General features: G+C 42.8%; 1 protein-coding gene across 1 annotated transcript in view; it reads left to right on the top strand.

Annotated features, from left to right (window-relative positions):
• Nucleotides 1–12,932, top strand: part of LOC138977095 (uncharacterized) — a 91,752-nt gene that overhangs the window by 8,147 nt on the left and 70,673 nt on the right. The window contains exons 12-19 of the mRNA XM_070350004.1: nucleotides 2,415–2,545; nucleotides 3,617–3,789; nucleotides 7,151–7,296; nucleotides 7,686–7,825; nucleotides 9,039–9,231; nucleotides 9,915–10,057; nucleotides 10,999–11,069; nucleotides 12,098–12,240. Of these exons, the coding sequence (XP_070206105.1) occupies nucleotides 2,415–2,545; nucleotides 3,617–3,789; nucleotides 7,151–7,296; nucleotides 7,686–7,825; nucleotides 9,039–9,231; nucleotides 9,915–10,057; nucleotides 10,999–11,069; nucleotides 12,098–12,240 (1,140 nt within the window). The remainder of the gene's footprint in view (nucleotides 1–2,414; nucleotides 2,546–3,616; nucleotides 3,790–7,150; nucleotides 7,297–7,685; nucleotides 7,826–9,038; nucleotides 9,232–9,914; nucleotides 10,058–10,998; nucleotides 11,070–12,097; nucleotides 12,241–12,932) is intronic.

The following is a 12,932-nucleotide window of genomic DNA, read 5'->3' as shown; positions in this document are numbered from 1 at the left end:
CACCTCGGGAAGCGAAGTGCAATCAAACAGGATTGAAAATGTTAGGGCTAATTTCTTAGCCCTATAAAAACTGTTATGCAAACCCGAAGGTTTCCATGAACATACAGACAATCGGAAACCACCAGACCCCATCACAAACAGAATTCCACAATCAACCGGTGTTGACTTAAAGGCCAACAACTCGGGTGCAGAGTCTGCTGTGAAAGGAGCGGTAGCCTCCCCTGTCACAATCGCCCCCGTTTGAAATGAACTTCGTCCCGAAGTTCCGAACCGGGGGACCACTGTCCATCCCAAGTTCGCAAAATGGGAACAGCACGAAAATGTTCAGTGGTCATATTATGCCATTACCTGAACATATCATGCCGAGTCCCATCCCTGCTCGCAAGCGCCAGATGTAACCGAGTGCCGTAACACTACGATCACCTCGGGAGGCGAAGTGCAATCAAACAGGATTGAAAATGTTAGAGCTAATTTCTTAGCCCTATAAAAACTGTTATGCAAACCCGAAGGTTTCCATGAACATACAGACAATCGGAAACCACCAGACCCCATCACAAACAGAATTCTACAATCCACTGGTGTTGACTTTTAAAGGCCAACAACTCGGGTGCAGAGTCTGCTGTGAAAGGAGCGGTAGCCTCCCCTGTCACAACTGTATGAAGTACAACTGTACTGAGGTATGAAGTACAACTGTACCGAGGTATGAAGTACAACTGTACCGAGGTATGAAGTACAACTGTACCGAGGTATGAAGTACAACTGTACCGAGGTTGAAACAGTTAAACATTTTGTGCTTGATAACTATGTCTAGTACATAGGTACATAGGTGAGCTCACCACATCCTGTGACTCAGTGTTAGGTGGTGGTGGTGGTGGTGGTGGGGAGGGGGGGGGGGGGTTGAGTGGGACTTTGATGTGTGATTTTTATTTTTTTTCTATATTTTTATCTGCATTATTTTAGTCATTCATGAGTGGGTGGGTGGAGGGGATGGGCTAGTTCTAACTATGCATTAGATTATAAAATTGTATTCTGTGTAGACCCTTCCACCAGCATCTTAGACCACTCTTTGTACTTTTTCTTTTAATAGATGATTGTCATTTGTTTTACCTCATGTCTGCCCTGCGTGTGATGGTGTGATCGTGACTGCTGTAGTGTGGGCGTGTGTGTGTTGGTGTGTATGTCAGTGAATGTGTGGGCGTGTGTGTGTGTGTGTCAGTGTGTGTGTGGGTGTGTGTGTGTGCGTGATTTTACCAACACTACGCTAAATTCCTTGTGCTTAAAATGTTTTTTTAATGTCACTTGGCTCAATAAATACTGTATTCTGTATTCTGTATTCTGTACAGGAGCCTATCTGTACTCCTCGTGCAAAACCTAAAGGAGCATGATATAAACTTAGCAAAACATTATTGCGACAAATTCCGCAAACCATTATTTCCGGTGTCATTTCATGCCATCTAAGGCCGCCAACTGGACTCTTTGGCGCTTTATTTCTGAACTAAGATTTCTTTAACAGGGATAATTTAATCGCCGCTCAAATTAGGATAATTATAAGACCGTTTGGTCGATATGTTTATGATTGTAACGTATTGTTTTGTCAATAACAAACGTTCCAACAACTTAGTTTTCTTGTTTTTTGATTGAAGATGAAAAAGTCAAATCAATTATTTACCCAGAACATGTTGTTTTGTTTAGCTGGCTTGCGTATTTTGTGTGCTGGGCTTTTCCCACTGATGCAGGTGTCGATCGCATGAAGGGTCAAAAACAGGAGGTTTTGCGTCCATTTTGACTTGGTACCATGACAGAACGCGCTGTAGTTCAGCAACTACGTGGTTGATTGCTTTGTAAAATCCGCAGTCACCAACGCCTATATAGAGAATACTACATGGCTTGCTGTGTCGTACCAGGTTAACACGAGTTTTTTACCTCTCCATATTGAACTGCGAGCGAAAGCGAGCTGTTCACTATTTGAAAAAGCAAAGAGTGTAAATCTGGTACGACACAGTAAGCCATGTAGTATTCTGTTTATCCTACATACTGTACTTACGTGTATTTTACTCTAAACGTCCCGCAGTCGAGGCGGCCAAATTGGAGACGCTTCTTTTGGAACCTCGATCTCTTCCAAAGCCTTTTGCAATCTTTTACATCAAAGCAAAGAAACGTCACTCCAGAAAGTGTGGCGTGACTTGTTAGTTCTGAAAATTCATCGAGGGAATTAGCGAGCGCAATTTTTTTTTCTACAACGACGTTTGTCTCGGTGACTTTGCCATCATAATTCGGTGGAAAAACAGGTCCCTGCTTGACACGACCTCATTTACATGATATACACACGTGTGGTTTGAACGATATTGTTATCTAATGAGTGGTCTCTCTCACGTACGTAGGATAAATGTATTTTTCTCACCTTAATCTTGCAGACGGCAACAGTGATGCTTGATTCAGTGATGCATGACGAGAAACACACGGTCCGCCAGAAGGCACTCAGCGTCTACGTCACTCATCCACGACGTCACGAGGTGGCCCAACACTTTGAGCACGACATGCTCAGGTACATGTAAAGCAAAAAAAAAAAAAAAAATAAAATAGGTGTGGTTACGGTAACATAGCCAAAAAAAATAGGGTAGGAAGGTAGGCAATCACTTTTTTTTTAAACTTTTTTTTCTAATGTGTACAAATTAAACCTACTTGACAGGGAAATAAGTGTGCGACTCGAGCGCTTTCGCTTTCATTGCGTTTTCTGCACTCGTTTTCTTTTTTTTTCTTCTTTTTTTGACAAATGTAATAAAAAGTTATAGGGTCGGCCCCTAAAAATAGGGTAGGTCGGGTTACCGTAACCACACCTATTTTTTTTTTAGGCCTAATGCTGTTTAACCGACACGACACTACATAGGTCAGCTGAGCGAGTTGTTTCAGTTGTGGTGCCAAGTGTTTCACCTTATTTATAAATGTGAAATGCAAAAGTCGAAAGCTTCGTTAGAAAGATTCAATGTCAGATTGCAGTGACAGTCAGTTTGATGACAATGATGACACTTGAAGTGATTAGACATGCAGGGCTACCCATCGATGTGTCAACGATGCTATGGTTTACTAAAACAAATCAATCCTTTATGTGTACATTTTATCATTGTTTATTCACAAAACGACAAGCTTCGTCTGACGTCCGTATTACGATGAGCCTTGTTAAGGGTGTTGCTATGCCAATGTCAAGCAGACTTTTATTGCTGCTGTTAACAATTGTTTGCACTGATGATGTTAGCTGAAGTCTGATCACTCGTATAAGATCAGAGGACTCCCCGAGATTTCGGGGGATTTGGAAATATTATGCCAGACACGTTGTTTGATATAATTGATACAGAAGGATGAATAGATGAGGAAGCAGACAGTTTGTGTGAGTGTGTGTGTGTGTGTGTGTGTGTGTGTGTGTACGTGTGTGTGTGTGTGTGTGTGTGTACGTGTGTGTGTGTGTGTGTGTGTACGTGTGTGTGTGTGTGTGTGTGTGTGTGTGTGTGTGTGTGTGTGTGTGTGTGTGTGTGTGTGTGTGTGTGTGTGTGTGTGTGTGTGTGTGTGTGTGTGTGTGTCTCATTAAATTACAGTAACCTAAGGCTATTTGTTCCAACAGTGAGGAGTACACTTACCCTGCTGTAGCAAGGGTGAAGAGAAACCTGTTTGACCGCGTGCTCTTCAAGTTCAAGATAGAACTGCCGTCGTTTCACTGGAAGAAGGAACTTGGCTCTTCAGCTGTGGGAGCGAGCTTTGGGGCGACCTTTGAAAACAAGATTGACGCCTTGTTCCGTGAGTCGCATCATGTCAACTTGAGCAGACCGCGCGTGTGTGTGTGTGTGTGTGTGTGTGTGTGTGTGTGGGGGGTAGTTAAGTTTTCTACCAACTGAGCTACCCCCACCCCCAACCCCCCCCCCCCCCCCCCACCTCGCGGTCCGCAGTAGGTGATTCTAGGGCCGCAGGTTCGAATCAAGCCACGGGTCTACTTTATGTGCAGACTCAGAGAGGGTATCCATGTTCCGCCTCCGTGTCACCACCGTGGCACGTAAAAGACCTCGGTCATTCTGCCATAAGTGCAGGTGACTGATTACACCTTAAGACGCACACAGCTGGGTAGCGCGACTCGGTTGCTGCTGGCTTTCCACTGGGAGGAAGCGACCCGAATTTCCCAGCGATAGGACAAGAAAGTAATGAAAATGAAAATGAAAAAAATGAAAAACAAAGCAGCATGCTCTAATAACATTCACGTGCGTATTGTACAATTTATGACGTCATTACCGGGTAAGATATGTTTATAATCTGCAGATCAGCAAAGCCTTAACATTTGACACAGCGTCCATGCTAGAGCTTTCAGGGAAAAGTATTTTCATGGACAAATCGATATTTTGAACAGAATTTAAGATAATCAAGTAAAAACTGATAACCTAATTACTTTTGTACTGAGTATACTTTGCAATGTTCGTGCCCATTATATACTGAGTGATATGTTCAAGGGAGGAGGTTGGGAGGTACCTCACCAAATCATGCGTCTTGCATCTAGCAAGGTGGCTGATGTCCAGACTTGCACCAGGGGTGCGTTGCATAGAGCGGACGTTCTGTCCGCGAAGAGACAAAAAGTTTTCATGTTGTAGGCAACGCTATGTTCGCGGCGAACTGTTCGCAGCGAATTCAATTCTACCCTCTCTACCCACTTTCAAGTAAATGGACCCATCTCTTCGCTGACGGTCGAGTCCATGCATGCATATTAGGGGCAATGATGCGAACAGTCGCTTTGTACTTGGAACAGCCCTCCCTACCCGCACTGACCAAAGTAGACGAGTCCAATCGCTGACAGCTCAGTCCATGAGTACATTCTTGGGGTGACGCTATGCATTGGGCCTCACTGAGGATATCTGTGTGTGTGTTTGAGTTTTGTGCCCCACGTGGAGAAGCAGGGCCTTTCCTTTTTACATTTAGTCAAGTTTTGACTAAATGTTTTAAGGTATAGGGGGAATCGAGACGAGGGTGTGGTGTATGTGTGTGTGTGTGTGTGTGTGCGTGTGTGTGTGTGTCTGTCTGTGTGTGTCTGTGTGTGTGTCTGTGCGTGTGTGTGTGTGTAGAGCGATTCAGACTAAACTACTGGACCAATCTTTATGAAATTTTACATGAGAGTTCCTGGGAATGATATCCCCGGATGTTTTTTTCTTTTTTTCGATAAATGTCTTTGATGACGTCATATCCGGCTTTTTGTAAAAGTTGAGGCGGCACTGTCACACCCTCATTTTTCAATCAAATTGATTGAAATTTTGGCCAAGCAATCTTCGAGGAAGGCCGGACTTCGGTATTGCATTTCAGCTTGGTGGATTAAAATTTAACTAATGACTTTGGTCATTAAAAATCTGAAAATTGTAAAAAAAAAATGTTTTTATAAAACGATCCAAATTTACGTTTATCTTATTCTTTATCATGTTCTGATTCCAAAACATATAAATATGTTATATTTGGATTAAAAACAAGCTCTGAAAATATAAAATATAAAAATTATGATCAAAATTAAGAGGGAAGGTAGAAAGAAAGAAAGAATGAACAAGTCGCGTAAGGCGAAAATACAACATTTAGTCAAGTAGCTGTCGAACTCACAGAATGAAACTGAACGCAATGCAACGCAGCAAGACCGTATACTCGTAGCATCGTCAGTCCACCGCTCATGGCAAAGGCAGTGAAATTGACAAGAAGAGCGGGGTAGTAGTTGCGCTCAGAAGGATAGCACGCTTTTCTGTACCTCTCTTCGTTTTAACTTTCTGAGCGTGTTTTCAATCCAAACATATCATATCTATATGTTTTTGGAATCAAGAACCGACAAGGAATAAGATGAAAGTGTTTTTAAATTGATTTCGAAAATTTAATTTTGATCATAATTTTTATATTTTTAATTTTCAGAGCTTGTTTTTAATCCAAATATAACATATTTATATGTTTTTGGAATCAGAAAATGATGGAGAATAAGATGAACGTAAATTGGGATCGTTTTATTAAAAAAAATATTTTTTTTTACAATTTTCAGATTTTGAATGACCAAAGTCATCAATTAATTTTTAAGCCACCAAGCTGAAATGCAATACCGAAGTCCGGGCTTCGTCGGAGATTACTTGACCAAAATTTCAACCAATTTGGTTGAAAAATGAGAGCGTGACAGTGCCGCCTCAACTTTCACGAAAAGCCGAATATGACGTCATCAAAGACATTTATCAAAAAAATGAAAAAAACGTCTGAGGATATCATACCCAGGAACTCTCATGTCAAATTTCATAAAGATCGGTTCAGTAGTTTAGTCTGAATCGCTCTACACACACACAGACAGACAGACAGACAGACAGACAGACAGACACACACACATACACCACGACCCTCGTCTCGATTCCCCCCTCTATGTTAAAACATTTAGTCAAAACTTGACTAAATGTAAAAAGAGATAGACAGAGACAGAGACGTAGACAGAGAGACAGGCACAGAGGGACTGAGAGAGAAAGAGAGAGACAGAGAAAGAGAGAGAGAGAGAGCACGCAAGACAGAGAGAGAGACTGCGATAGAGAGAAAGAGAGAGAGTCAAACAGGAAGCTCAGTACAGTGCAATAGTTTCTGGCGTGCCACCTCTCAGGTACGTTACAGAATGCTCCGCGCAAACCCCCGTTGCCTTGACCATTCTCAGCGAGCGGTCGCCATTGTTACGCTTCAGTGACCCCGGACAATGGTACTCGTACCGAGCGCTTGCTAACGTTCGCGAGCGCCACAACAAAACTATGCGTTGCCTAGAAAACGTTCGCAAACGTTCTGTGGCGCTCTGCCTATGCAACGCACCCCAGAAGAACCATGAAACAGAGGTGTTGTTCACAGGTGTCTTGATCATGAAACAGAGCTGTTTTTCACAGGTGTCTTGAACATGAAACAGAGGTGTTTTTCACAGGTGTGTTGATCATGAAACAGAGGTGTTTTTCACAGGTGTGTTGATCATGAAACAGAGGTGTTTTTCACAGGTGTCTTGATCATGAAACAGGGCTGTTTTTCACAGGTGTCTTGAACATGAAACAGAGGTGTTGTTCACAGGTGTCTTGAACATGAAACCGAGGTGTTGTTCACAGGTGTGTTGATCATGAAACCAAGGTGTTTTTCACAGGTGTGTTGAACGGCTACGTGGATCTCCATGTACACGACAAGGTCTGGGCTGAAATTCACCTTGGACTCATTCACAGGACATGGGACATTTTCTTGGCCGAGGTCTGCTACAGTGGGCGCCTTTCTTACAACATGAACATCGTCAAGGTAAATCGCAGTTATCTTGTGTGTATATTCACGACTAAATGCTCACCAGTTGAGCGACATTGCAATCACTTACAAAGGCACGACCTGTCGTTTGCTTGAAATGAAACAAACTTCCGTGTGTGTGTGTTTGTGTGTGTGTGTGTGTGTGTGTGTGTGTGTGTGTGTGTGTGTGTGCGGGTGGGTGGGTGTATGTGTGTGTTTGTGTGCGTGTGTGTGTGCGTGTGTGTGTGTGTGTGCGCGCGTGTGTGTGTATTCTAACACTATCAGCCTTCCTGTTTTATCGAGTTTAGTTTTTTTTTTAAACAAACGATTCACCTGAAAACGCCTTAAAAACGTACACTGTCACGACAAAGACGATATGATGCACGTGTAGTTGTCTCCCTTCACAGGACTTCACTGTGGGAATGATGAAAGACATTTCTGGTGCCTTCGACCACATTGCAAACCGTATCATCGAGCCGATGGAGAAAGCCGCCAATGACCTCGCGTCCCGTTACCAGGACAAGACAACCAACCAACCTAAGAGTGGGTCAGTAACTACACCTTTACAGCCATTTCAAGATGTCAGCGCGCATTAGCATTAGGTTCATGGTTTTGCCATAGCGATCGAGGGGGGTACTGCACTGTACTAAAAAAGGCGTATACGTAAGATCCATGCTTTAAGAGAAGGAATCGCATGTATCGTATACGACCCAAAGCCGTGCATATAGGAATTAACGTTGCACTGGCTCTTTGCAGAGTAGTACTTATCCACGACTCCAGCCATCCAACTGCGGATACTCATTGCAAACTTCTATTAAAATTCCAAATGGATCGGACACGACCCACACCATACGGATTGTGAAGATTAAATGACGCCATTGATTACTTGTTTGTGACAAGAATGAAGGCGGAACCGTGTGACACGCTGTACGGATTCCACAATAATTATTACCTGCTGCCAATGACGTCTGCTAGGATTGCTAGGACTATACCTTCTGAGAACATGACCACCACCAATGGGGCACGGGGAAGGTTGATCAATTACCCTGTGAATGTCCATGTTTTAGCCGCTTTGCTTTGGTGTCTTCTTCTTCTTCTTCTTCTTGTCGTTCGCCTTTACACTTGGAGTCCGGCTCTGGATATGAAGCTGGTGGTCTTTTGCAGAGCCTCCCCGGGACCGTCAGGGTTCGTACAGAGTCCTTGAACCCTGGAAAACTCCTTGAAAATTGGAAAACTTTTCCAGGCCTTGAAAAGTGCTTGAAAATAGAGATTTGTTAAATAGTCATTGAAAAGTACTTGATTTTTTCAAATTGTTGCGTATACATTTCGTCAGCAGCTTGTCTTATTTAAAAAAAAATGCAACCCCCTTTTTTTTCGTCAAATACAGTACACACATTTTGGGAGAATAAAAGATCGAGTGAAAACGAAAGTAGACGAACTAACTATTACTAGTCACCCGTAGTTGCTTCCCTTCCCGGAAGTTGGCAATGCAAACAACTACGGAATGACTAATAGTTTGCAGACTTGAAAAACTGAAGGTAAGCTTGGTGCTTTGCATTAATTTGAGGAAAATCATGTCCTTGAAAAGCATTTATTTGGTCCTGGAAATGTCCTTGAAAACTCTTTGAATTGTATCAGCTCTGCCCTGCAGGAACCCTGGACCGTATGGCTTGTTTTTGAGGGTTGTCGGCCTGGGCCAAGTCTCTGTCCTCAAGGGCTGGGGATTTTGCTTTGGTATGTTACTATTAGTTTTGTGGCAGGTTTGAACCGGTGACCAACGCCGTGAAAGAACTTCCCAAGAAAACAGGCGCCGCGCTCCAGGCCACCATTGAGCTGAGTGACGTTGCGGAGAGTGTGAGTAATCTGCCCCTGGTGACCAAGATCCAGCAGCTGGCGTCACGTGCACAGAGTCTGATGGAGGACGTCAACACAGAGGCCACTGATCTCTTTACTGTGAGTTACGCCTAGGTACCTTCCTATCTCCCTCTTTCTCTGTTTCCCCACCTCTCTCTCTCTCCATCTGTCTGTCTCTTTCTCTGTCCGTCTGTCTGCCTCACTCTCTGTCTCTGTCTCTCTGCCTGTCTGTCTATCTCTCTATGTCGCTCTCTCTGTCTCTCTGTCTCTCTCTGACGCTCTCTCTCTCTCTCTCTCTCTCTCTCTCTCTCTCTCTCTCTCTCTCTCCCCTCTCTCTCTCTCGTTCAGACATTGTTCAACTTCACGGTTACGAATCACGCAATCCACTGGAACGTCAGGGCACCACAACAGACGCATGTCTAGACAACTTTCTCCATTCCTGGCAGGTCTCAGCCTGAACTTGTGTTGTGGCGAAGTCAGCGTTACTTCATTCTTCTTTATTGCCCACCCATTTCTCAGTGCAGTGTGTATACTTCTCGTTCTTGTACCTTCCAATTTTCCCTGGAAAACGGCCCCGATGATCATGAGACATGGCAATACCATTGCAATTTCTGTGTTGGCTATTGTCAGGCGTTCTTCAAAGCGCGTTGTGTGCTGAATAATTCCCTTTCGCACTGCCCCGTTGGACACATGATCTCCGAAGGTGGTGCTCAAGGCCCGTTAAAGCATTGCATTTACAAAGCTTAACTTTTATGTTCTAATTCGGGTGGTTTCATCTACAGAACATAAAAGACGCAGCTGTGGTAGCGTTGCCGTTTGCCGAGAAAGAAGTCCGGAAATCTCTGAACACGGTTCTTGGTCAACTGGGCAGCGTCAGTGAAAAACCGAAGCAAGCCTTTACCTTCATCGAAAGGGCAAAGATGGGGTAAGTGCACTAACTGTATAATGCTACTCGATCGTTTCTTGTGGCACAGTGCACAAAACCAAAGCAAAGAGGCTCGTGCATTTGCTTAAGAATTTGTTTATGGCTATTCGCTTGTTGGTCAGTTCACTTTTTTGTTTGTTTGTTTGTTGGTTAGTTTTACTGAAGAAAAGTAGCGTTTGTTTGGTACTCACCTGATTATGCAATGTGCCATATAGTACTCAGCAGCGTTCGTCTATATTGCAAGCCAGCCGACAACGAATAGGAACAAAAGGTTCCAGGCTTTTTCAAACTTTGTTCAAGGCTGGCCTTTAAAAGTTAACATACAAGAACTTTCAAGGTCTGATGTCCATGAAATTGCGGTTGATCTTTGTATAATTCCAGGTCACATCTGGGTCGTGTTCGGATTGATAATGGTATCGTAGCTTTCTCATTTGATGTTCATGATCTTTTGCTGACCATTGCACATGTTTCGTTTACACTTGTCCTCTGCCATTGTCACCCAGGGGAGATTTAGCGGTTAAACAGCGAAAATTCGTATTGTTCTCGTGCTCCATTTGAATTTTCGCTTGAGGTGGGGTTTTTTTCCCACGAAACTAGGCTGATGGAAAGAAATAGTTGTAGTTGCTCTTTGGCTGTGAGCTTGTGTATTACAAATGTCTCATTTAACAAATGATTTACTGTACACAGTTGGACGTGACCTTCATGAATGCATTTAAATTAGATACGTTCTTGATTTTGAATGTCATTGTTTTCGGCTGTGTGTTTCGTTTACCGCACCAGGGAAATGTTTATAGTGTGACATGTTTTTGTTCTGTGAAAACTTTTAAGTATGAATCTTAATTCTTGCCTACGTCTAAAAGAAATTTAAAATTCGAACAAAGTACTCTTTTGTCTATTGTTGCAATGATTTGTCCGTCTTGTCCAAATCCAAATATTTTCAGGTACCATCTAGCAATGCAAAGGATCGTGGAAGGATCCAACATCATCAAACAGTCCACATCATTTCTATCAGGTATGACTGCTTGTATGCTTTGCATATACAGAAAACATTATTCGCAGACAGATAAAAGTGCTGGTTTTAAATCCAAGAAATTGCTCTGTAAGAGTCTGAAGTGCTCAGATATGCACAAGTCAAACTACTTCAACGATTGGAGAAAAAAATATTTATAGTGGCCTGGTCGTGACACTGACTTTCTTGAGATTCTCTTTGTCTCCTGGCATTCTTTTAGTGTACCCAGTAATGATGTGAGGGTTGACACTACGCGAGAATAATACGATTTCGAGGCCTTAGAAAAGTCCCTGGTCCCAATGTATTCAAAGGAGTAAATGAACGATGATGTAACATGACACATTGAGGTCACACAGAATTGCGCAAAGCAGAGACTAATTAAGTCCTCTTCTCTGGCCGTTACACTTTGGTTGAAGGTTTACTAATTATCATCACCTGGGGTTTATGGACGTGGTTTAATCAGTTTTCTATCAAAGTGAGAGCCGGAGTGGCACAGTGGTTAGAGCGCTTGCCTCTCACGCTAGAGGTCTTGGGTTCGATCCGCATCCATGGCAAATACAAATACCCGATTTGTCAGAGCGCCCTCCCGTCTGCCCAGCTGGAAATGGGTACCACTTAAATTTAAAAAGTTGTTTGCTACTAAGAAAAAGAAATTGCTAAAGAATATTTTGGACTTTATTAATAGAATTTGTAACAGCTTTTCATAACTTTTTAAATTTTTTTTTATTTTTTATTTATTATATTAGCATATATCATGATTGTATTGATTGTATTTATTGTTCAAAATGCCCCCATGGGTTATGGACCAAAAAAACCTTGAACTTGACTCTATTAAGGGGAATTAAGGCAAAGGCAGCGAGGGTGTTGAGAGGGCACCACCCTTATAAAGCTGGCCCGAGAGTAGTTGAGATCTCTAACATATCGCTCCCCTACGGCCAAAATGGTTGTGGGACTACCTGCATCTACCTTTTTACCTTTATCTCTACCAAAGTGACAAATGGGCTAATGTGCCCAAATCGTCCGTCTCACAGGAAGCAGAAGCAGCTTCATGAATTCAGCACAAGAGCTGCTGGAGATTGCCGAGACAACCAAACAGTTGGTGACGAGACTGACTGCTGATCACGCCAGGCGGAAGAGAAAGGCGGATCTGTTTGGAGATATTGGAGGATATGTGGTGAGGGTTCGGCTTAGCTGTTTTATGCAAGTTCATGTGTACAGCGTGGAACACTTTTTGTGGTGTAATACAAAACATTGTGAAAGAATTTGGGCTGCACTTTCGTTATTTTAGAGGTACTAAAGGAAACTTGATTTACATTAGCTGTTCAAAAGGTAGTGCGAGATTGTTTACATCATCATGATAAAAAGTTATTATTAATTATCTTAAACAGCTTTTTTGCCCTTGAACTGTTGCACAAAAGTTTGCCCTATAGCTCAGAAGACTTTTTATTTTGATGGGTTGCTGGGGTGACAAAGACGCTATATACCTACTATACCAAAGCTAAACAGATCATACGTTCACTGAGATTGTCGCAGCTGTTTCAGTAATACCTTCACAAAATTCAGCTATTGAACGGTTGATTGATTAAATTGTATTGATGGGATTATCATAACTACAATGATAAAGCCACACTTCTTCCAGTGTTAACAATTTGGTTCACTGTTCGAGATCTGGCGAGGCTTTTACAAAGGACAAGACCATCCCTCCACTTGGTCTCGTACCAACAATAACCACCCTTACTGATTGCTGTGGTGGCGGTTAGCTTTAATGGGAATTGATTCATGAAAAAATGCCAACTGTGCGCAGAGAGTACCCAGGCTGTTTATGTTTGGTATATGACCAAGTGAAGGGATGGTCTCATCCTATAT

The sequence above is a fragment of the Littorina saxatilis genome, linkage group LG9 (genome assembly GCF_037325665.1).
Source record: "Littorina saxatilis isolate snail1 linkage group LG9, US_GU_Lsax_2.0, whole genome shotgun sequence".
In the NCBI taxonomy this organism is placed as follows: domain Eukaryota; kingdom Metazoa; phylum Mollusca; class Gastropoda; order Littorinimorpha; family Littorinidae; genus Littorina; species Littorina saxatilis.
Note: the sequence above shows the minus strand (reverse complement) of the source record. Positions and strands in the feature narration are given on the sequence as shown.